This window comes from Camarhynchus parvulus, chromosome 6 (genome assembly GCF_901933205.1).
Source record: "Camarhynchus parvulus chromosome 6, STF_HiC, whole genome shotgun sequence".
NCBI lineage: Eukaryota > Metazoa > Chordata > Aves > Passeriformes > Thraupidae > Camarhynchus > Camarhynchus parvulus.
Window position 1 is genome coordinate 23,416,977 of NC_044576.1, and position 25,615 is coordinate 23,442,591.

Sequence of the window (25,615 nt, forward strand, 5' to 3'; positions counted from 1 at the left end):
ATCCCCTCACTTTAGGGGATCCACAGAGCAATCAAGTCAGCCAGCTCTACAGGTGAGTCAGCACACAAGAAGCTGGAAAAATAAATGTTTTCCAAGGCTCAAACATTCTAATGCCTTCTAAAAATAAATGTTAAATAATCTTTCCCTTCCTGCTTTACTTTGATGAACACCTAATGGTGCAACTGTCTGTGCAATGTCAGCTGCATTCCACATAGTCCAACGCATCTGTGTATGTCCAACCTGCAGTACCAACTCAGTCATTACAGAAAATACCTCGTTACTGATCACAGATCTTCCTTTTTTTCCATCTGATCCATTTGGATACCACACTTTCTATCTGATCTCAAGTTCTGGTCATACTATACATCTATTTTCACCATCTCTTGAATTCTTTTCTCATAGGAAGTGACAGATTTACATTGATCCTTCAAAGATGAAGTCTTTGTGATTTCAGTAACCACAAGGCAAGGTGAGATTGTGGAGATCACACAGACTGAATAGTCAGTACAAAAAGTTCTGCATTAAGTCTCTAGGAGCAACAAGTAGTACGGAGGGTCTCTTTCTTCTTTTCCTAAAGTTTTGTTTACTTCAGCCAGTCCCAGAAGTTGAACAGTGGGGATACTGTCTGCTGCTAACATCTTCCAGTACAACCTTCCTGATCATGGGAAGTTCCTGGGGTACCTTCCTTCCTCCAAGTTCAATTACAGCCCAGAACCATTAATTTTCTCCTCCAAAAGGACTTCTGTCCTATATTTCCTTTTGTATTGCTATTGTTACGAAGATGCTGCTCAAGTAGGAAAGTTAAGCAAAAAAATCCATCTGCCACCCTCCTTAAAACCTGTCCCCCATCTCCTCTCCAGCAGCCCATCATTTAAAGGTTGAATTCTATAGACATGAAGCTTTAACAAACCTGCCAAATTGAAGTTGTTGTCACCATGTTTACATAAATCAGTAATTTACAAAAGCTCCCAACCAAATGGGCTTGGCTGGGGTGCAGAGAGAGAAGGACTCTAGCAGAGAGGGCAAAATATACAGAAATTTGGTGGGCAAACCCAACCCATGGCAGAAGAATAATCCACTGCCTTCAGAAAGGCTACGCCAGTGTAGTCAGTGCCTGCAGCAAATTTTCCAGAGCCATGAACAAGAGATTCCAGTAAAGGCATGCAAACAGATGGCTTTCCACCCCACGGGGTACTGGAAGCCAAGGGAGACTCTATTAGTCATGACCAGTTGTGGGGTTGTATTTTCTGTGGTCAGCCAACGGGGTGCAACCATCAAGCTCACAAGTAATTTCCTTTACATTCACAGGACTTAATCTTAAAGAAAACACATTTTGTGTCCAAGCTTTCTCTAGGAAAACATGAATAAGCTTTCAAACGGGCCTCATAGTAATCTTGTCCAAAGATTACAAATTACTTCCTAGTGGTTTAAAAAGTTACAGACCCCTAACCCCAGCTGATAGGAAATGGCCTTCACAGGCAGAAAAGAATGGCCAATATTTACTTCCCATACAGATTGACAAAAGTTGCTCTTGTTTAAATTTCTTATTCTGAAGTCTGTAGAGAGTGTGGTGTCAGTTGGGACATTACTGGGAATTCCTGATAATCACACAGAATCAGAATAAAGAGTCTGAGAACTAGGAACAAAACCTAGCAGAGTACAAAACAGCACTGCAGGTGCTAGAGTCAAGATCATACAGGAATTCCTTATTTAATTTAAAAACACATTTGCTGCCTCTGAGCACACTTTGGTTATGTCAGGACAGAACAGAGCAATGCTACACAAGAGCTTGAAGCAATGAACAAAGGCTACAAGAATATCCAGCAGAAAGCTGAGGATAAAGCAATCAAACAGCGATATTAGTTCAGTCTGAAGCACAGCTGAGTCACCAGATTAAAAATGCTGGCTTTTACAAATAGCTTTTGTGGGATCTTTCTGAACCACAATACTCCTGCTAAAGGAGCAGGGACACCTTGCTTTGCTGCAGCACCGCTGTGCAGCACTCAGATAACCATCTCACAAATGACCATTTCCACGTCCTGGCTGTTCCTAGAAGCTCTGCTGTCCAAATACAACTTCTGTCCAGCTCTATTTATTAGCTAGATCTGGCTAGATGGCAGCCCAGATGCTGTGTTATCACAAACACTGATGTAAGCCACGTCCAGCGCTCCACTCTCTTTCTGACCCTGCTTCATTGCCTTTCTCCTGAGCTCCATTCACTGTTTCTGCAGTGACCCCGGGAGCCGAGCCTCAAAGAGCTGCCTGCACACGGCTGCAGGAAATGACAGCTTCGGAAATGAGCACCAGAGTGATGAATAGCTGGCAACAAGAGCAGCCAGGGCGTTAGTGCGCTGCCAATTCATAACCTACATTGTACTCAGCAGGGACATCCATGGGCAGGAGGATCACTGACACGCCCCAGAAGAGATTACCAAAGCCCTGTGTTCTGAAGGGTTTTTCCAGGCTTCTCTAAAATTGAGAAACTTAGACTTGTTAATTTTGTTCCGTGCAAAGCTGAATTAGTCCCATTTAGAGCAGATTATGGAAAACTGGAAAAAATAAAAAAAGGAGAAAAATATTTGCCTTTTGTCTTCATTTATCCTGAAGTCCAGACAATGAGGAGAGCCTGTGCAGGTGAAACAGGAGATATTGATCTTTAAGGAAGGGGTTACTGAGATCATCCATGCAGACTTTAAAAAACACAATCAGGAATAACTGGGGTATCTGTGTCTATCAGCTCCAACAAAAAGGTGCATCAGCAGTGCATAAGAAAAGAAGGTAAATATACCAGTTACTGAGGCAAAAAGCTCAGGTAAGATGGCTTCCCCCCAGCTCAAAACCACTCCTATATTGCAGAAAATACTCTTCATACAGCCAAGTAACTAAGCGTTAATTTCTACTCATTCTGGCTTAGCCTCTGGATACAAAGGGTACACACTTGGCTCAAGCACCTTTGCAGGATTTTTTTTTCACCACAGGGCAGTAAGCACATGATTTCCCTGCAGCTTCCTTGGTTGCCTCACCTTGGATCTTGACTTTAAGGAATTGACCTTGAGGCTTTGGTTGCTCCTTACAGACTGGAAAGGCAGGCTAGACTCAGAGCAGAGAATCACTGTCCCAAGAAACCAGAAACACCTCACTGAGTTAGTCTTGCACTACAACATCAACAGCAATGTTTCTATTAACACCCTTCTGATGGAAAAAGACCACGCTGTGGCAGCTTCAGATGCTGGTCTGCCTCCAGGAAGGTACAGTTAAGTGCACAATAAGTCAAAGTCCCAGTACATAAATATTTTCATTTTCTGACTCTCCTTTCTGTCTCCTGAAGCTTAAACAAAGCCAGAGCAGGCACTAAGCACAGATTTGCTGGCAACAATCAGGGAAGTTGATCTTTTGATGCTAAATAAAGGTTAGCAAGGCAAATTAATAACATGAGATACAGAAGAGCTGTCAATCTCCATACATTTCATGGAGCTGGGAAAAGACAAATAGATCATTGTGAGGCTTATTCCTTTCCATTAGGAATAAATCAACCATGAAACAAGGGCAAGAGTAATGCTGTCCTTGGGCAAAAAGCTGAGATTTGCAGACCCTCTGTTACAAACACACATGCATTACACAATACAGCACCATTTAAACTAAATAAGCAGCACAGTAAGGGATTACCTAAACCTGCTAGACAGATGATATAGAGGCACAGTGTTTATCTTTTCAACAGGGAGTCACTTAAGCTTACCCTATGAGTGAATGCTAGATTAAACCCTTCCCTCTCCCGAGCACAAGGCTACCAAAAGAGGAAATGCTGGACTGCCTGTAACTACACCTGGCCAGGGACTGTTGCAAGTGCTAAACTTTGATGTATCTCCTGCTATTCCCCAATCACTCTGAAAACCTTCGACTGAAAACCTTCAAATTCAGGCATTTTGCAATCTTGCACTTTTCAGGATCTTACTCTTGGCAGATTGATGGCTTTTTTTAGGGGTCATTTTGAGGATTTAAAAAACAATTTCTTTCCCCGTCTCTCAAAGCACATTCCCCTTCTTGCTTTAGGAAAGGTCAGTGATGGAGCACAGAGGCTGCACATTCACTGCAAACTGAGAAAGAGGATGGTCCTGCAGCTGGGGAGCTGGCCCAGCTTTGGGGAGCTCTCCATAAGAGAGCTGAGAACCAGACCAATTCTTTACGTGGGAGGAGTTTTTCCCTCCCCAGTTTCCAAGTCTTAGTTACTTCCCTTCCCCTCCTCCACCACCCAGATCTTAACAGCGTTTCCTTTGTCTGTTCCCCATGTGGACTTCCATTCTCTGGAGACAGGGCCTAAATGTCTAGCACAACAGGACCCTGATCTCAGCTGGCCCTTAGGCACTGCCATAAAAAACAAACAGATCACAGAAGCATGGCTCTTGCATTGTACAACAGCCTGGATAGCAAATAAGTCTTTGGATAGGTCTGTTAGCTGACATACTAATTACACTGCTGGAATGCTATGCTTTCACAAAAGCTTGTATGGTCTCAAAGTTTATTCCAAAACATCCCCTTTAGTGAGTATGAGTGCATTTGGAAAGGGAGCTGGAGTTCACTGCAATGCTAACAAAGTCCATGCAACACTGTACCTCCAGCAAGACCAAGGAGGTTTCTAGCACACTGTAGGATGACTAATGAATTGAAGTTTCCTTGGCATGCTTCCCTCCCCGCACATGTGGGCAAGGATTACAGAGTGGAAAGAACCCAGCCTGGGGAGAAGAAAAGTGCATACTCTTGTAGCCATTAAATCCCTACTGGGGAAGAGGTTTTCCCATTGCATTTCAGGGATGTCTACCCCCCTCCCCCTTGTTTGCATGGGCTGTTTGACACACACACACCCCCCTGAAATTCTCAGAGTGCAGCTCAGCAATACACCGTGCCATGCAGCAAGACCACGCATTTTTGGGAAGGACAACCACCACTTCTACTTATGCACAGATTCCTAACGTGACACTTTAATTTCTTGGTCAATATTCTGGCTAGCAACTGATACCACCTGAAGGTTCAACAACCTCCTGTTCCTCCCTCCCATGTTAAGTTATAGCACAGCTCTCCTGCTCACAAGCCCTCTTCATGGAGATCATGCTTTCTCTGGCTGAGCCATTTGTCACTGATTGCTAATTCAAGTCAGTGAGTAGGGTTGCCCACTACCAACACATGCAGCCTTCCAACTGCCCTGCTAATAATCAGGTTAATCCAGATGCCAAACAATAACAGGAACTGTTTTAACAAAATTTGGAAGTCAAGCTTTACATGGTCCTAACACTAACACTTAATTCTCTGTTATATAAATAGTTCGATTTGTTGGTCGCCTACCAGCATATACCACCTCAATGCTAAGATATGCATCTACTTGCTAGTCCACACATAAGCTAAAGGAAAATGAAAACTCAAAGGAGATTCAACATCGGGTATTCAGAGTATTTCTGGCCTTTAGCTTCTGAGAAGCATCATTAGGGCAGACCAGTGATTTTCCTAGATTTATTTTTAAAAAAACCAAAAACATGCAGAAGTGTGAGCAAAGTGTGACTTCAGATAATTGTTTCTGTGCCTGTAGATGTAGCATTTAAAATGAGATCAATCAAAGCAAATGAGATGCCTGTCTGTCTTTAGCCAGAGGTCTCAGGAGCATGGCATTTCATTCAGATATTGCAAAGGACTTGCAAAAGAGATGAGATATTGATCAAAAAGAAAAGCGGCTGATGCACCCCCTGCTCGCTCAGGCAAGCTGTTTAGTTTGAAGAAAAGGAACAAAATGAACTTTGGTTTGACTCCTCTGTGGCTGAAATCACTCTGCGACGACGATTCCCTGCTGCCAACACACACTCAGGCTCTGAGAGCAGGAACGGTGGTGGCCAAGCCAAACACACTCGTGGCTGGAGAGCCTCACAGCAGATTAGACAGCTCTTCTTTGTACCAATACATGAAATACATCTGGGGCACCCTGGCCATGTTAAGGGCACATTCCTTGGCTGAGCTGATGCTCTTTGAGCACCGCTGCAGGCACCAGGGAGGCTCATCTCTGGAGCACTGATACAGCACTTCAGCAGCTCCCCAGGATGGCAGATGGAGATCCCTGGGAATGAGACTTGAGAAACAGCCCTGAACCCTTGATATTCTCACTCAGATTGTCTGAATCCCAGTGTAGAAAACATGCCAAAGCATCCTTACTCTGAATCACAACAAAATGCTCAGTAAGAGGCTGGATTTACAGAAAGCCAGCTGCAAGCAAACACAGTCCTTGGTCACAGTGTCCCGAGGAGTCTACTCAGATTAACAGATAAAACTTTATGTGAAAGTCCAGTTCCCACCTCAAAGTGCAATACTTCAGTCCTGTTGTGCATCTGGAATCAAGCTGTTGCCACTCCAGACACAGTAACTCTCCAGAGGGTCTGCTCTCCAGAGACACAGGGCTGCAAATAGCCGATTTCTCAAGGGGGTTTTTTTGGTGGTTTTCAATTTATTTTAAAAGGTGTTGTTGGGGTTTTTTTTTAAGGGAACAGAAATATTATAAATTGTTACTATACTGATGATGTCATCCAATAAGAAAATAAAAATATATACAATATGGAGTTCCCTTATTATCCATTTCCTGAAATATCAGAACTTTTTTAGTCACTTTATACTGGCCCATGAAGAAGGTAGGAAAATTAACACTGAGTCAGAGTTTAATGGCCAAACCCAAATGAAATGTAACAGGCCTCTGAGTTTATACACCACAGCTTTTTCATGGATTTAGCAGTAAAACTTTCAACTGTATACCATGAATGTTCAGTTTAACATTAGTAAATACAAGTTACATCACCGCTCATGTAAATCAGAAGTAACTTGATGGGGCATCAGAAGATTTAAGAAGAAAACAGACATCTCTACCAGCAGAGAGCTCTTGTCCATGCAGCACAGCCTGACTCCAGCACCTTCCAGTCCTCCCTGTGCTGCTCTTGCCAGAATGTTCACACTTTGCAGTGGTTTCAAGTTTCCAAATCAGGACCTTTGCTGGATTTTCAATTTTTATACCTCCCCATGCCAGCAGGAGTTAAAAAAAAAGATTCTGAAGAATTTTAGTTTTTCCAGACTGCATACCAGGTTTAATTCCTTATTCTCTGTTACTATTGTCTATAAGATCACTTGACAATTTTCAACTCTTCAGATTTACAGCCATTCCTAGCAAAGTATTTCATCCACAAATAAACGCAGCCATCCCTTTTCTGAAGGCAAGAGGAAAATATATAGAAAGCACACAGATGTTTGGCAAGTACATCAAAGCTAGGCTAGTCAGTACAAAAATCCTCCCCAAAAGCCTTGACGTTCTCAGTGCTTTAACAATACAGTCAAATTTTAAATATGAACAGAGGGGGATTCCAACTGGGTACATACCATCTACAATAATAAATTAATTGGAAGTGCATAGAAACTTGGACTACAGAGAGCTGTACACTAAATTAGATGTGCCACTTCATTCTGTGAGACCAGGCACACTGAATCTGAATAAATCTTTGTTTTTCACATTAATATGAAATTAGATGAGGTTGGCCAGTGATATTCACTCCTGGCCAGTAGGTATCAACTTACTGTCTTTGGCAAAGTCCTGCTCCTGTGTTCTCTGCACAGCTGGAGAAGATGGTACTTGGCTCTCTGAACCCTGCTGTCCCAAGTACAGTCACTTTAGACACTCCTGGATCTTTGGCGAGCAGAGAGCACTTCACCCTCCAACAACATTTCATAGCTTCAGCACGTAATACCTTTTCCAAGGGAGGACAGATGTGCAGGAGTAGTTTCAGTCTTCCAAGAAGTTTTCCATCAGGATCTTAATTTTTCTTTGGCTGTGCAGTCCAAGAGCATAACCACAGCCCCTGCAAGGCTGAAGACAGGAGGCTGCTGCTCGAGCAGAGCCTGCTGCCAGCACACCATCCAGCTGCCCATCTGCTCCTCAGGTTTGGAGCTGCAGCTGTGGGGAGGCCTGCTAGCACACAGCTACTCCACTTTTCTGGAGAATTTTGAAAAGGGCATTGTGCAAGAATAGCTTGAGCCCAGCTTGTCCTACAGGGGAAATTTCAGCCAGAAGCCATTACACCAAACATTTGGGTTTTTGAAGGGACAGAGAGGTATCATACAGAATGGGGGAGAAAGACTATTTTCTTTTCAGAATACCACATATCTCAGTTACAGTAAAGGAACGAGCAATGATACCTATCTGCACTCACTGGTTTGGTTTTGGGTAGTTTTGCTGGTTGTTTTGGGGTTTTTTTGTTTGTTTGTTTTGTTTTGCTTTTTTTGTTTTTTGATTTTGCAATCTTTGAAGAGAAGGATAAAGATGAACCTTCAAAAATTTTCACTCTTGGCATGCCAAAGTCAGCAGTAGAAATGCCTGGATCTTCTATGGTGGCTTGGATATGTGCCACAGTAAAAGAAGCCACTTCACAGTGAGCTGTCCTTGAGGGAAGACACTCCAGATCATTCAGCTTCAGGGAGAAGGGGCTACTTCCCTTCACTACAGAGAGCCCCAACCTGTGTGTGTGTACATGTACTGCCCCTACCCAAACAGCCAGCAGGCTGTTCAGACAGCCTTGGGGACTGAGGCCACAAATTGTCATATTCCACAGAAAGGCATCAAATCGATGATGATGTTCAAAATGGATCACTATGGGCTAAAATAGTAGAAAAAAGCAAAAAAGCAGAAGGGAGAAAAAAGCTGATGGGGAAGAAGGTGGTTGCACCCCCAAAATACCAGTGAAAAGTCACTGGTTTCAGTAGGGGTTTGGAGGTTGAAAGCTGAAGGACAGCCACAAGTTACCTTTCCAATTGCCGCATCCACCTCAGGAAATGTTGTTTGTTTTTGCAAATTACTATTAGGTCACATCAGTTTTTGCTTACTATCCTTTTTTTTTTTTTTGCCAGGAAACCCTGATGCTGCCACCACATGATTAAGAAGTCACTCAAATTCAGCAGAAATCCAACACTCCAGTGTCTTTGGCTGTAGTCCCTCTACAAAGAGCAGTTGGGATCTTGTGACATCTGACAGTTTTCCTCTCCTCCAAGACTGACATTAACCAAAAGTCTCCTATTCAAAACAATACGCTAGACAGAACACAACCCACATTCCTATTTTGGGAAAGTCTGGATTGGAAACGTAATTTCTCATCTTGAACCCATGTGTAGCTGTTTGAGTGTAGTTCAGGAGCCATATGACATTTACAGTTTATTCCTTTGAATGCTATAGAAAGCTAATAAAAGAGTGAGAATCATCAGCAGAATGTACTACAAAATGCAACACAGAGTAAACTGGAGCAAACACTGATCATTTCATACCACTGCTGCCCACCAAGGACCTTCTGCAGCACAGAAGAGATACAGTTTTGGGAAACAGCAACTTCATGACAAGTTGAGAGTGAAAAACACAGTTTTTTGAAGGGAGGCTGGATATTCTGCTCCCAACCTCATCCCAAACCTGCTCCTCATTTTCATAAGGAACTGTACTTGGATTTTCCAGAGTGGCTGCCACCTATTCAGAAACTGGTCTTGAGCAGAAACAGCAAGGCTACACTGCTGCCAGCTCTTCAGCCCCTGCTTGGTCACGCTGTAAAGTCCTCTGCCTCTGAAATCCCTTCTACCAGCCTTCAAATGGTAATTTCTGAACACTTTTGGGCAAAATTCCACCAGCAAAATACTACTGCTTTGAAACAGAAGAGGACAGCCAAAAATCCAAACAGAAATTGAAAGCACCTGCTGAAAAGACTCCACTAGTATCTCCATGGTCCTTGACTAGTCAACACCTTACATTTTTATTTTCAAAACCTACTTCTGCCATGGTTCTTGGACCCTTTAAACCAACATCATCAAATTCCACTACGGATTTAGACTTCACAACGTGACTTCACTTCTCCAAGCACAGAGCAAGAGTCTTGTGAGAAGGCTTCGCTTCTGCCAGCATCCACTTCCAAGTTCTGCAGCCCTGGACAGCAGAGAATCCAAACAAATCAAGAGAGCTGCGTAACAGCGGTCAGCCTCCCACGCGCTCCGGGGCCTCCTGCTACTGATGAATTCCGTGAGCTCTCAAACAGAGCTGGGCCCATCTGCCTGCTGGTTCTGAACTGCACAGCCTGGCCCACCATGGGCCATGCCCATGCCATATTCTGTCCTGCGCATGGGACAGGAGGCATGGCTCAGACATTTCAGTGAAGATTATGAAGCTGTATGAACACCCAACTAAACAAAAACCTGATCTGGTTCGTTCTGAGAGATGGAGAGGTGCACACAAATATCGTGCCCAGCTGGGCACCCAGTTATAAGAACTAGAATGATCAGGGACCACTTATTGACTTGAACAAAGCTGATATCCAGACCAACTCACTGGCAAAACTGTACAAAGTCCAGTCAATCAGTTAATCACTGTCTCAGTGCTGGCACTCTTGAATGGAAAGCAGCAAAAGAGCAGAAAAAGGTGGATGGAAAACATGACCAGCAATGCAACTCATTTTCCTCCTCCATACTAAAAGTTAACACGGACAGCAGAGAGCACAAGAAGGAAAAATTAAGGAACAGAGAAGAGGGCATAATAGAAGGATACATCTGAGTAGCAGACATCAAGAAAGAAGTCGATTTAAACTGTCCTTTGCATTTCAGGCCACACAGCACCTCCCACAGCTAATGCACCTGGACCATTTTCAAGGATGCTGGACACACACTGCTCACATAAACTTCATGGGATTAACACTACAGCCTGTGGGATGAATCATTCATATATCTTTCTTTTTTCATCCCACATTAAAATCTCAAAAGGAAGAAAACAGTGGCTTGCTCATAACAGATTTTCTCTCCTACTCTCCAAAAACATGCAAAGGGCTTGTTACCAATTGGATATGCTAGGGCTACAGATACATTCCAAAGGAGTATGTAGCACCAAAATAAAAGTTCCTGAGTTTCTTTACATTGTTAGCTGTACTGTCTTCTGCTGTTCTATAGCTATTTGTTGTATTACAAATAGAAGCTGTCTATCTCCAGTGTGAGCTGGCCATTGGTGAGCATTCAGGGTTACTTGCCTTATTGGGTCACGTTCTCCCAGAAAGGGTGTCTATTCAGCTTCAGAAATCAAAGATAAGTAGTTCTGACCTCAGTTACAGCTTTAGTTGAACACTTGTGACTAAAGTTGTGAAATTTGCTTTCTGAAGTGATGGTCTTTTTACCAATCTAGGTCAGGCTTCACTACAGCAACTGAGGCTCCTTCCTGCCAACTCAAAACAAGCACATGAAGCACCAACGGATGGTTTGACTCCAGAGCTCTACTGTGTACGTGCAATTCTAGTCCATCCACCAAGACCTGATGATGGCACAGCTTTACAGCTACAGAAAAATGCCTCAGCATCACATTGTCAAGGTTAAAGTAAAACTTCAGTCCCAAAGAAACATAGTATTTTGATTTCCTTAAACTGAGGAACATGCTGTGTTACATTTCCTTAGATTAGGATGTGCTCTTGACAGAAGAAATTAGAGAAGGATTGAGCTTTCACAAAAAAGCATTAATCACATTTGGTTCTTGACAGAAGGTATGGGAGATCAGTGAAAAGGAACTAGAGACACAGCAGAATAAATGATACCCAGAAAGGAAGTCACTAATCTCCACCTGCACTCAGTTATCCTCCTTTCAGATCCTTCCCCCTGTGCGCATTTTAAGCTTCCCCCAAATTTACCTGGGGCCACTCAAGTGGTCCATTCAGGAGTCTGCTCAAATAAGAGGCAAAGAAGAAATAGAGGAAGGATTATAAGATTTGAGAATATGGAGAAGAATTAGTAGGTTTGGCAAGTTTCAGCTGTAGCAGATGGTTTTCCTGATGTACCAAGGACCTGGCACTGTTTGTTTGCAGAAGCCAGAGTAGCTCATCTGGCAGCCTGCAGCCATTGCTGAGGTACAGGTGACTTTGGCCCAATCACTATTTCAATTCCTGTCACTGCAGTACCTCCAAGACACACTAGCCAAGGGCAAGTGCATGCCCAAGCACTCAGCCTTTGCCACATCTACACATAACTGGTGGAAAAAAGGCCCTTGTGCAACTCAAGTGCACATGCAAGGAGGTGGCTACACTGGCATTTGTCACAGCATTACAAAGGGTGGCTACATCTCATTTGTAGTGGAAGTTTCTCTGAAACCACCAGCGTTTTCCCTCAAATGTCTCTACACAACAGTTCCCGGTATCCAGAGCCAAACTTAAACCAGTGTCAGCAGGGATCTTGCAAGACATCCCCAGAACCATTCAGATCCCAAGATCCCACATGCACATTCTGCAGACAGTGTCCTTATTGTGGGATGTTGGTTTCTGTTTGGGATTGTTAGCCGGGGAGTCTCTGGGGTGGCATGGGGAAAGCGACACCCTTTCATGTGGCTGGCTCTCAAACCTGGACACTTCTGTGAAAGAGATACTTAAATTCCCAGCTCTCAGTGAAGTGGAAAGGTTCACACGCCAGCCCCAGAAGCTCACTTCTTATTTTAAAGCCAACAGGCTAACAGTCCAGGAAGTGTATAGTCAGCTCTAAAAATACAAAGACATCTGGAATGACCAAGTGTGTAATTTAACTTGTAGCTGGTACAGGAACCAGTTTTGCTTGCTGTGTTCAGGAGGAGCAAAAGAGGAATTTTCTACAGGACTCAGTTATCCCATTTGCCTGGCAATGAAAATAACATCCTATTTCTGGTCATTCTACTTTTATTCAAGGACATCTTGGTCACAGACTACTTGAAGCAAGGGAATAATTTGCAATCTCACCCTGAGCACACAGCTATCCTGTAATTTTAATTCTTCATACTCTGTAGAGCATTTCCTTCTCAGTAACAGTAAGGAATTTTAGTCAGAATTAAGAACAAAACATCAAAGAAACTGTCCCTCAGACTCCTGATACTGTTTTCAGGCAAACAAGCAAGCTTCACCTTCCCTCCCCTGAGTCAGTGTGTGCAGTCTTGTCCTTGCAGACACCCAGAAATGCAGACTCTTCAGAGTGGTTTCCAGGACACTGAATAAACTGGCCTTGAGTTTAATCCTAGGGTTTCAATGGTCAGTGATGGATCTTGCCAAGTTCACATTACCCATCCTAAATCTCCAGCAATACTCAGTTAAGACAAATGGGTTAAGTCTCTCCAAGCAGCTCCACTCTTCCTCCTGCATGGAGGCCTCAAGTAACATCCAAAAGCTATGAAAGTCCATGTGGGAGAATGAAGTGTCATTTCTGAACCTACCAATGTTCAAGCCAATGATTCAGGTTTAATGTTAGATGCTGTTCTTCCAGCCTTAGGGTCACCACTGCATGGAGATTTACCCCGCAATGTCCTCCCCATCACTTCTGTTGTGTTTGAGAAGGAATCATGTTTAGGGCTTTCATAACTTCAGTTTCAGCCTGCTGGAATTTGTCATTCCAACTCCATTCCAGGTTTGGTCCCTAAGAGGGACCATCCTTTAAGAAGGATACATTTCACCTGCGCATATGGTCACAGTTTGAGAGCCAGCGCAGTGCCTCAAGGCCTGGACATCAAATCATGAAAGTGTCACCTTACCCTCATCAGCACAGATGTGTGCCTGACAGCATTGGTCTGGCGAGTCAGGCTGCTGCTAATCACGAGAAAGCAACTTTCTCTAAGTACCAAACCAGTCTGTGATTCTTAAACAAACATATGGCAGGTGTGTTAATAAAGGAGCAAAGTGAAGCTCAGTCTGCAGCCCGAGTGCACCCAGCACTGCCCTTCCTCTCCAGGGGCTGGGAGACAGGATTGCATCACAGTCAATCCCAGCAGCATGCTGACCAGAAAGGGTGTGCATGTGATGGGAGAAAGATCAGCTGGAGGCAGTTCTGCAACTGAATCACAACAGCTTTTCAAAGCAACACGTTAGGGCATCCCAGCACACATTCACATTGCAGGGAAAAATGGGAGATACAGACCCAAGTGAGGTCTGGGAAATACTTGCTGTTATCACCAAGATGAAATTTGACTACATTGCCAGTACAACTGCAGTCCAGCTTCATTTGAAATAAAGTGATGTCCCACTGCATGTGCAACTTTCAGATGGAGTCACACTGTAACAAGATACAAAAACCTGAACTTGCCAGTAAATGCAGTAACAAGAAGACAGCCCGTAAAACAGAGCTCCAAGAGAGCCTATCTCATCTGCTGCCTCTTCTAGAACTGCTCTGGTTAATCCAGTCACAAGCCAACATCTTTCTACCAAAAAAAAAATTAAATTCTCCACCAACAATGCCAGAAAGTCTGATGTCCCAGCCTGAGGGAGTGGATGGGAAGAGCCAACACGCACCCCTTTTTCAAGCCACCCCCTAAACCTCACTGTATTATGGCAATCCTAAGCAAGGCAGTTACTCCTATAGTTTTGCTAAATCTGAAGATGGACAAGAAACTGGTTTGTGGCAAAACTGAACTCTTTTTAACATGAAAACCAAAAGCATGGAGTTATGTTGCTGGTCGTAACTGAAATGCGTCTGCTAATGATTAAAGCTTCCATTTTGCTGCCAAAGTATTATTGGAACTGCTTATTTGCTGTGCAGCTTGGGAGAAAAAAAATCTCTTCCATCCTTTATTAATCTTGTCCTCATCTGACACAACAAAAATGCACCATCAGTCTTTTTCTTACTTGGAAAAATAGGCCTGAAAGTCACTCCAAGAGCCAAAGTCTTTGTGTATAATTACTGTCTTGATTAACTAGAACAAAGGGCAGAAAACATCAGTTATTATGCATTAAATTCAGTATTCTGGGGACTTATTTAAAGACATTTCATCAACCTGCTTTCTTAAAAGGAACTTTGATATAGCAAAAATCCATTAAATAATTAAAAATAAATTATTTTTTAGGTTTTTTTGGTTGGTTGTTTTTTTAAAAGCAGTCACATCCAAAGGAATGCAGCTCAAAGGGTAACTATGGGACTCCCTGGAAGGCCTCAGCAATAACACTTGTATCTTCTTGGCCCCAGGTAGTTTCTTGCAGCAGTGCTGAGCTGGTGACCTATTTGGCTGATATAGGAAACTCAATCATTAGAAAGTTTATGCATTCTAATATAAAAAGCAGATTTTCCTTGGAAAGATTTTCTTGGGGCAGGCTTCAGGGTCCCAAAACTGGCAGTGACTGCATAAACAGAGCAGGTAATGAGTAAAGGCTCCAAGAGGGGATGCTATGTAAATTTTTTCCTTTTCAGCCTGCCATCCTGGGCTCCAAACAGGGTATGGAGGAGAAATGGGGAGTTTAACTATCTGCCTTCAGCATGAAGTCTCAGCAGAGGAGGGTTAAATGAGAAAGGAAAGAGGTAGAAACTTGCAGGCAGCTGGAAATTTCAGAATTGAAGTTTTCAGAGGCCTGGTAGATATCCTACTTCTCAGGAGTAGCTGGATGTGTTGTATGGCAAACTTAAAGGCAGCAAAGCCTGTGTCCACTGCTCCTCCACCCCCACCAATGTGTCCCGTTTGTCCAAAGCTGAAGTGCCTTTATGCACAGCCAAGTCTTCAGGTCTGTGGTTTCAGTGGTCACATCCCACCCTCTCCCCAGCAGACAGACTAACAGGGCAGTCTCAGAAATCCTGGAACAGATTTCATGCCCACAGTTAGCAAATATGAAGCCCAGACAGGCTCGCTCCCTCTGCTACTCCTAGAGGAGGTCTGGGGGTTCTCAGCACCTTGGACATGGAGGAATCAAAACAGATGCAGAAGAGAAACAATCTTTGCAAGGGCTGACATTGATATCTTTTTTTCCCCTTTGAAATACACTTGCTGTGGTCTGAAGACAAGAAAAATCTCCTCACATGCTGACCTGGCAACCAGGACCTCTTTCAGTCCTGCCTGAGTGAGGGCTTGGCCCCAGCAATGGGCTTGCTCTGCTGGCACTTGTGAGGCAGGGGAGCTCCTTCCTCTCTTTGGCCTCTAATTCCCATTTCTTGAGAAATCAGAGCAATGTAGATGTCCTCTAACCTACAACTAGATTGGAGATCTAACCACAATTAAATGAGTAGTATATTGTTCTACTGAAGCCAGGTGGATGGAAGTTGAAAAGGGAACCTGCTTACTTCAGTGGAATGCTTACAAGATAGCATGGAAAAAAATCCAGCCCTAGAGATAAATATTTAATATACTTGGTGACTTCCTAGTCACAGCAGTCACCCTTTTCCTGAGCTGTGAGAAATTTAGAGGTGTGGGAAAGCTGTCCCACAGAGGCATGATATCAGCTAAAGAAAAGACAAATGAATGCAAAAGTCAAAGTGGTTGCACTTTAGATGTCTCCACAAAATGGAAAAATCCCCACATAATTGAACTTGCCCTGTCAGAACACCAGTTGCTCAAGATTAAGACAAACAATGGGAGTAAGACTAGAAAAATGAATATAAACCACACATTACAGCCCAAAACATTTGAAAAAATATGTTCTAGAGGGACATTTTGAAATTGGAAGCTGTTTTATGTCTTAATCTGGAGAGATGTTTCTTTAAAACTCTTCAAAAAGTGAACACTACATAAAATGGATCTGATGGGTAGTGTTAAAAAGGAGAATGCTTTAGAGAAACATGACCCCATGACATCTTTTGTGTCCCTATGACTTGTTAATCAATCTTTTCCCTCCATAGGGGAATGAAATGAGGCAGTGTTGCTTGGAAAACAGTAATTAGTTTCTTACTACTCTGAAACCTTCAACTACAAACCCAAGAGAATACCAATACTAGTTAACTTTGCAAGGCTTTATAAACACACCAAAGGTCATTTCAGTGTGACATTGAGCTGCTCTTAGTGTGACTAGTCAGGTGGGAACCCCAATAACCCAAGCCACAGTCAACAGCTGCATCCCAACAGGCAAAACTCCCCAGCAGTAGAGCTCCAGAAGAGCCAGAAGGCGCCCCAGGAAAGCTTCAGCAGAAGGAGGCACTGCAAAGGGCAGAGTTTTAGCAGACAGACATATTTCAAAAGTTCTTAATGAGCTTGTCATCAAGGAGGCAGAGCAAATACCAACTGCAATTTGAAGCTGGGCAAAGGAAAACCAAGCAAGGATGTCTTTGAAATGCAGAAGAGCTTCCCAGAAGAGATGGAAATGTCACAGCCCAATTAAAGGGACACTCTCCCCTTGTCACAGGCCTGGAACATATAGCATCAGCAGAAAGCAGGAGCCCACCTTAATCCCTTGGCACAGTCACAAAACAACAGGCATTTCAGAGGTGGCAGTGGAGAACAACCTCCTTTTCCACAGTGATAGAGGACCACTACAAAACAGAGTACTAACAACCCTGCTTTGGTTCCAACACAGAATTGCCTGCCAAGCTCTTAAACAGAAACAAACGTCAATTGCCATGAAAGTTACTAAGTGGGGCAGAGGAAGCCATTTAGACATCACAAGATAGCAACATAAATATCACAAAACATTCATAATTCAAGAATTTTGTTTTGTGCAGCAACATCCCAAGCTCAGCTGAGGTGCTGATGTGGTGATGCTCAAGCAATAGGCTGGCCTAGGAACTTCAGTTCCAACCTCTCATTATTCAAACCTATGTACAGAGCAGCCTTGAACTGCAGCTCAGAGGTAACTACTTCAGAAATGTTGTGGCATGATTCCTTTCTGGGCACAGTAAATTCAAGTTTAACTGTGGAAAATCAAACCAGAGTTTCAGCCACACCAACACGTTTTGACTGCTGAAAATAAAACAGCCAGAAAAAGAAAGCAGCTACCATCCTCTTTATTGAGGCACAGAGTTAAAAATCCAACCAGATGAGGAAAAAGGTAAGAAAAAAGGTGTTCAGAAAATAGCTTACAAAACAATCACCAGAGAGCTCAGGGTAGGCTGTCAAGGGCTGCTTCCAGCTTACTCCATCTGCTAAAGTCATTAGACAGTGTCACCCCACCCTTGGGCTCCCAAGGGCAAGAGCAGAGGAGGGAGGGCTTCTCCTCATCTCCTGCTGACCCAGCTGTTTCTGGTGTGAGTGCAAATTCTCTCCATCCATTCAACATTTTGCAAACAGGCCACTGGAAGAGGGAGTGCCTGTTTGCAGGGTTGGTCAGGCACTGTATTCCCAGAAAGGAGCTGATTTCCAGGAGAACTTGGCTAGAGCGAATCATCACATCCAGTTTTACCTCTCTGCTCTAAGTTTGTCCCAGGCTTCCCTTGGAGCCAGCACAGAACCTGGGTTAGGGCAGATGTCTCTGTTCCTCTGATCAGTACTTTATTTCCACTGACTACTTTAAAACAAGCACCCAGGCTCCCTCCAGAGACAGCAGTTTCCAAGACAGCTAAAATTTAAAATAAAACCCACCCTTTGCAACCAGATGCACCAACAGGATGCTTTGCTTATACTGCTGCAGAACAAAGCAAAAGAACAACCAGCCTTGATCACTGCCTCCAAAAAGCCTGAAGGCAAAGACACTGCTGCAGTGAGACAAGCAAGTGCCACTGAGCATCCTTACTCAGAGCTCTGAACTTCTGCCTGCCCAGAGCAGCCCTTCTCCAGCCCCGAGCTGCAAACATTTGAAGGAGGAAAGCATCTCTGCTTTGCCAGCATTGTCCCTGTTTGGAGAGGAACTTCTACAAACACTTTTTTTAATGACATTAAACAACTTTCCAGTAACTCCTAGCCAAAAATTCCAAATCACCCACCCTGCCTCCTCAGATGGCCCGAGTTTGACTGCATTAGTACACACGTTGGACAGAAACTGCAGCAGGGCAGGAACTGATTCATAAGTGGATCAAGTAACCTCTGCTGCTGGGCTGGTGCCAGAAAGGCAGGAGACATGGCAAGGCAGCGTGGCATTCAGAATGCACATTGAAGGATACACACCTTTGTTCTCTAAAGAGGGAAAAGGGTGGTCCTTCCTTAAGCTTGGCTCTCCTTGTCAGAGAGTTATGAACACTGGCACATACAGAAGCTGCTGGACAAGCTGTCCCAGGTACTTAGTGGGGGCCACTCATCTAAACCTGTCCTCTGGGATAAAGCCAAAGGTGCTAGAGGAAAAGTGTTCAACCTACACAAGTGTTTGTTTCTTCTCAAATTCCAGGCACAGCTCAAGGACTGACCAAGAAGGGAAGGGGCTCCTGTATGAGGGAGTATTTACTTTTTATATCATGACCTTGGTCTCTTACAAGGCTTCAAATTCAAATACACAGACACACTGGGAAGTGGAAACACAGAGAACTGAAGTAGTTTCTCAGAACGAACAGCAGGGCAAAGCTGGGTGTACAAACAGAAATCAAGTCCTGCATCATATCTGGTGAATTACACTCTTTTGAAATGCTACATGAAGAGAAAAAAAAAGCTCACTTTCTAAAGGAACCCAACACACACCAATTGCACAGTGTTGGCAATTCTGTGTCTGGTAGCACACCTGACCGGTGGATGCAAAGCTATTGACAATTCACAAGCAAACTAGGAAACTGCATTTGCAATTTGGCGTAGAGCTGCAGTCATATTTGAAACCTAGCAAGCTGCTAGATTGCCACTTATCTGCTAGAATAAACAGAAGTGTACTGGGTTTGGCCAGCTTTTACATGATAATACTAATGCTCAGGGACATTTTCTAGCAGTGCACACAGTCCCTTCTGTGTATAGAGGGGGGATCACAAAGACAAGGACCTAGAGAAAGAGGTAGAGCAGCAAAAAAGCAGATGCAAGATAGAAACAGTGATCTTTACAACATTTAAAACAAAAGCCTGACCAACACTAAAAAAAGGTGTATAAAATTCAATGCTACTTGCAAAGACAGGCATGGCAGAAGGGATGTGAAGATGCAAGATTGGTCCATGAGTTGCAAGAAACCCTATTTCTCTGTTTCTACTTAGAACACTTTAAGGGTGTGCCTTTAGCCAAGATGCAGCAATTAACTGTGAAAGTAATCTTGACCCCTTCTGGAACCAAATAAATCCACTTAACCCTGGAAAGCAACACCTTCAAATGAAGGGCGCTGTGTTCCCCATGAAGAGGCAGAAGCCTAACTCCAAAAGCCCTCAATCTAAGAACAGGGAGCTTCCAATACAGAGGCCAGTGCATCTCTGGAATTGAGAGTTGTGGCCTTTCTATGTCCCTCTCCCAGGCCCTGACTGCAGCCAGTGAGCAGCACCAGTGAAACCAAATGGTGTAGCAGAGAACACTGCCAGGCACACACTCATCTCCTGACACTGTGTGGACAGCCAGCAAGTCCCAGGATCTCTAAGCCAGGACTCCCAGATGAGCAAAGATCTTCCTCATGGATACTTCAGTGCTAAGCCCGCAGCCCAGATAAAGAGAGAAAAGCAGCCTCCCTTCCCAGAGATTCCTTTGGGTCCTGATAAAGTTACACTAACCATAATAGCCTTGTTTTACGTATTACATGTACTGTAACACTGAAAATTGGTCTGCAGTTATGTAATTGCAGAGGAAATGGCTACAGCCCTGCTCAGCCCAGCTGAGAACGCCATCCCACGACGTCTCCACCGCAGGCAGGGCTCCCAGGGGCTGCAAGGAAAGAGCTCCCATCCTGCCTGCAGGCACAGCAGCAGCAGCAGCAGAGGCAGAGGTGCTCGGGACTGTGCTCATACTTCACTGTCTGTCAGGTTTTCCATTGCAAACACTGCCGACACAGTTTATAGCTTGACCATTTCAAGCCACATCCATGCAAAACCTGGCAGAGAGGGAGCTGCTCTGGCCCTCCCTCTTCCACCTTAAAGAAATCTGTCGGATTCCTGCTTTAAAGTCACAACATTTCTTTTCTGCAGCAGAAATACATTTTTAAGTCATTCCATGAGGCTTTTTTTGGTTAAGGTTTAAAAGAAGCCTATGTAGTCGACAGACAGGACTTACGTCAACTACTCACATAGTTTTTCTGAAACAACTCAGAAATGTTTAGATAGTGTTGGACAGAGCAGGTTGATTACACCATGCCTTTAAACAAATCACAGTCACTTCTAGCAAGAAACACAAGCCCTGTAACTACAGCCCCTTTCCAGACAACATCTGTAGAGACTGTAAACCTCCTTTTTTCTCCTGATGCATTTGTGACCATTGCTACATGCAGATTTTCCTCCCAGCTAAGGGAAAAAAAGAAAGAGATAAGTATTCATCAGATACAACAGGCACACTGGGTATTTTGATCTCATAAACAGAATTGAGGTCTGAAGAACAACTTTTGTTGAGCCAAGATAGGTGTTTGCTACAAAAACGAAATGCTGGAGCCTGAGAGCTGGTACACTACTAAAGTTGTTCTGAAGTACAACAGCTTTATTTAAGTCTAGCAAGGCTTGCTTCCACAGTAATTGCAGCAACAACCACGTTATAGTGACCCAAAGGCTTCACAACTCAGATTAAGGGTTTTGGAAGTTATTCACCGCATATACTACACTAACCTTTCTCCTAAGTCATAATACTGGACAGAAATTGAACTTCAAATAATGTCCACCAGCACAATAATGAGGACAACTTATCCAACTCTTTCAGTGAAAGAGAAAACCAAATGAGACAACGTCCATCTCCTATATGAGAAAATTAACACTGAGCAATACTATACAGCAGGTGTGACACACTTAAGGTGAAGCTAAGGAAGCTTCATGAAATACCAGATAAGGCTTCAATAAATCAAATACCAAATATTCCCCCCTTCTACCTCTGCCCTATACACTGGGCTCTGAACAAGCACAGCTTAGGTCCCTTCAGGAAAGCACGCGATTTGGAAGCAAACACCAGAAAAGATGGTAACTCTAGCTCAGGCCCTAGAAGTGTCCAGAAGAAAACATCCAGCAGGATGTGAAATGTGCACCATCATTTGGAAACTGATTGTGAGGTTCCTTGTGTAAAAAACATAGGGACATTTGACCAGAAAAGAGAAGGTGTTTCCTTCCTATGAAAGCCATGCAACAAAGCCAAGTTGAAGTTTTTTCTGCTCCAGAAAACAAAAGAACCATTTAAGTGTCCTTGGCATCAGCAGGCAACCCTATTCAGGCAAAGTTTTAAAATGAAACAATCATCTGTGCCTTTACACACATCTAAGCTCCCCAAAGTACAGTTAGACACCCAAAGCAGACATGATATGCTATATACATGTCTGTACAGACAAGGAAGTTCAAAATATTGGCCCAACATCACATCCAACACACACTGTCCAGTCTGACAGGACTTTTCAGCTGTCAGCTAACAAGCTGTCCAGGCACATTTCCTTCCTTTCACTGAAGACACTGTCCCTGCTGCAAGTGACATCCAAGTCACCTTGCATCTCCTTTGTATGGATTAGAAGAATGGGCCTAATTTATACATCACAGGTAGAGCTTCACAACACTTACAAAGTCCACACAACAATATAGTCAAATGAAGCATTACACATGTGCATAGCCCAATAATCTTATTTTCTTGGAAATTATATCCCCATGTTCTTAGAGGTCATAACCACATCTTCTAGGTTTGCTTGCTTACACTAAGCAGATAGTCAAATTCAAGCCATAATTCATATGTTTTGAATGTTGACTCTTTACAAAATTTTGCTAGTTTCATTACATGCCATCCAAAAGTTCAGCTGTAGCTGAAGAGACAAGATACTGTATTGAGGTCATTCCTGTGGTATCCTTAACCAGGGTAAGAATTAAGTGACTGTTTGGAGTCCTGTTATTGGAATAATTAAATCATGAGCTCCCTACAAGAACAGTCAAAAAAGGCATCCAAGCAAGTGATGCTCTCTCCATCACCAATCTGTGACTTATGAGCTTATCTGATGGGTTTTTTTAAGCATATAGATATCTTTATTTTGTACATATATAAAGAGAAAAATCACAGTATGGAATTCCAGGCTTCAGATTTCCTTTCTTGTTTACATGGACATTAAGGAATCTGGCTGGCAAGCATCAAAATATGGTTTTAAGAAGTATAATCCAAATTCAAGGATGTTCCCTGAGAAGAGTCCCATTCCAGGACCTCCTAATTAATTCAAACCCTGACATTCTCCATTTCTATCTCTGCATACCATGTGGTTCAATACAATGTGGTCTGAACTGTGCAAGGCAAAGAGGCCACACTAATGAAAACACAAAGGAGCTGTAACTGGAATTCAGACACTTGTGTTATTTAACAGCCCAATTAATTCCCTTGGCTCCATAAGCCATTATCCATGATAAGGATACCATGAATAGGAATATAAGTTGCCACAATATAACCAGGCTTGCTCTGATGGCAGGGACACCCACTACTGACAATGAGAAGCCACAGGCTTGGAAGGGAGGATGCTTGTCCACTAGGCCAGACATACTTCAAGAAATGAAGACATTTTTCCCACTTCAATCAAAACCACTGCCGTTAAGGGGGCAGGTGAGCAGTTTGGTTTCCATTAGTTCTGTAAGTGATACAGTCAGTACCCAGGAGATTGGTATTTCTGCCCACACTACCCACTGCCTTTCCACACACAATCCTTTTGGACTCTACACGAAATCATCAGCCAGAAAATGACTGTATCACTTGGAGCCAAACAAGCACGAGGCTCTCATACAACAGAGAAATCACCACTCCATTAAAAGAAGGGGAAAAAATACAATGCATGGCCATCTCTGTGGATAACCTGGCTCAAAGCTCTGAAAGCTGAATTTGAACCTTGGATCAGAGTGCCCCAGTGTCCCCAAGCTCTGCTGTGCCCAGCACACTCCAGAGCCTGCCAGTGGCAAGAGCCCTGAACGTGTAGGCACCACAACGTGAGCCTTGGCTTGAACAGATCCATATGTCAGCAGCTCCTCTGGATGAGGACACACAAGTCATGAGTGGGCTGGAAACCAGTCCTGGACAACAGCTCTGGATAAATACACAAGGAGTGCTGGAGAGGAGGAGGGGAGCTGCTGAAGACAGGCAGTTATTCAAACCAGCTGCTAAGCCACTCCAACCACTCACACGTACACAGACTCCTGCATGTGTTCTGCCCAACTCAAAGCTACCAGGCATCCAAACGTTCGAGTACAGAAAAGAAATCTATACAAACATTTGCCAAAAATCTCATTTTCAAAGTGCAAGCTGGTTATTCCATGCATGGCAGAAGGGGATTTCATCTTGCTTTTACATGACAGCCTCTGCCTCTTTGCCTCAAAATTCCCCAATTAACACTTCTGCAAGAAGTTTTGAAACTGTGCATGGCCACGTATTTATCTACGCACATTCTCTCCCCTCCCTACTGAGCTCTGGGCCACGGGCTAAGCTGTCAAGCCAAGTTTCATCCCAAGCAATTTTTAAACACTCATCCTATAAATCCTCTGCAAGGGGAGTTAGTAATGGAAATACTGACAGAAACTTGAAGAGACAGCAGGGCAGCTATAGCAGCCTACTATACATCAGCTTCATTAGCTGCAGATCCTTCTCTCCGTCACCTTCATTTTCCATTAGCGTACCTTGGCTAATTAACACACAAAACCTATGAAACATTCTTACAGTAGAAGGCAACATTTGGCTCCCAGCCCAAATCAACATCGAAAAACTTCAACATCCTCTGCCAGACATAGTAACTGTACCAGATGGAGCAAACGTATAGCTAACAAGTAGTGATGAGGAAACTGAAAGCAGAGAACAAATGCAAAAATCAGACCATCAGAAGAGGGAAAAGCAGCAAATATAACTTACCGCTTTCATTTTTCTCTATGACATCCACGACCTCTCCAGCCTGGAGGCTAATCTCAGAGTTCTCCTGCTTCTCATAGTTGGACACCACCACATATTGCTCCAGGATCATGGGTTCAGAGCTAGCATCAGCACCTGGGGAAGGGAAAAAGCAAGCCGTAAGCCAGCTTCCAGCCATGGCTCCTTGAGAGCGACCTCCGTCCATCCGATTCACAACAGGCCAACTTGTCACCAGAGCCAAGCGAATCAGCAAACAACCCTGGCTCGCAGCATATCCCCAAATGGCTGGCCATATAGAAACAGCCTCCTCTGGCCCACAACCCAGCAGCACAGAGGGACATTGGAGAGAAGAAGAAGAAAAAAGGGGAGGAAAAAAAAATACAAAAAGGAGCCAAAAAAGTGAATTAGTTGCACAGTTTCATGATGGATTCTGAAAATAAACCTCTTCCCAACATGGTTTCCACAATCCTTGCTCCCATTCAGAGAAAAAAATCCTGGGCAGAAGCAGTATAAATCCACAGCTGAGCCATCCCCCCAGTAAACCCAAAGAAGAAACAGCTCTCCCCTTGGCGGCTCAGCTCCTTCTCCACTCTAAAGGCTTGAGCTGAAAGTCAAGAGGGGGCTGTAGATGCCAATCATATTCGTCTGCACTGCAGCCCTTAAATAGAAACACATGAGCGGGGCTGAAAGAGAGGGAGGTGGGGTGGAGGGAGCGAGGGGAGGGCGGGGAAGAGTGTTTACTTGAAACAGAAGAAGAAAAAAAAGTTATAGCGCCAGATCTCTGCTCACACAGGGCCGCCCCCCTGCCGCCGGCAGCCCCGCGGTTCCGCATTCCCCCGGCGGGACGGGGCTCGGCTCCCCCTCTCCATCGCCCCTCTGGAGCCCTCGGAGCCGACCCCCAGTTGTTTGATTTCTCTTCGGAGCAAGGGCTTTCGGCTGTCAGAGCCATTTATGAATGAGAGCAGGCGCTCACGCCAACAGGGGCCACGAAAGGTGCAAAATAACGCTCCCCTCCTTCCCTTCCCCCAC

At 43.9% G+C, this 25,615-nt stretch overlaps 1 protein-coding gene across 6 annotated transcripts in view; it reads right to left on the reverse strand.

Moving 5' to 3' along the window:
* SH3PXD2A (SH3 and PX domains 2A) overlaps window positions 1-25,615 on the reverse strand; it is a 235,230-nt gene that overhangs the window by 35,719 nt on the left and 173,896 nt on the right. For 4 of the 6 annotated variants that reach the window (XM_030951063.1, XM_030951064.1, XM_030951062.1 and 1 more), the window contains one exon: window positions 24,590-24,721. In XM_030951063.1, the coding sequence (XP_030806923.1) occupies window positions 24,590-24,721 (132 nt within the window). Of the gene's footprint in view, window positions 1-24,589; window positions 24,722-25,028; window positions 25,216-25,615 lie in introns of those variants that run through there. The other 2 variants (XM_030951066.1, XM_030951065.1) reach the window with 2 other exon arrangements.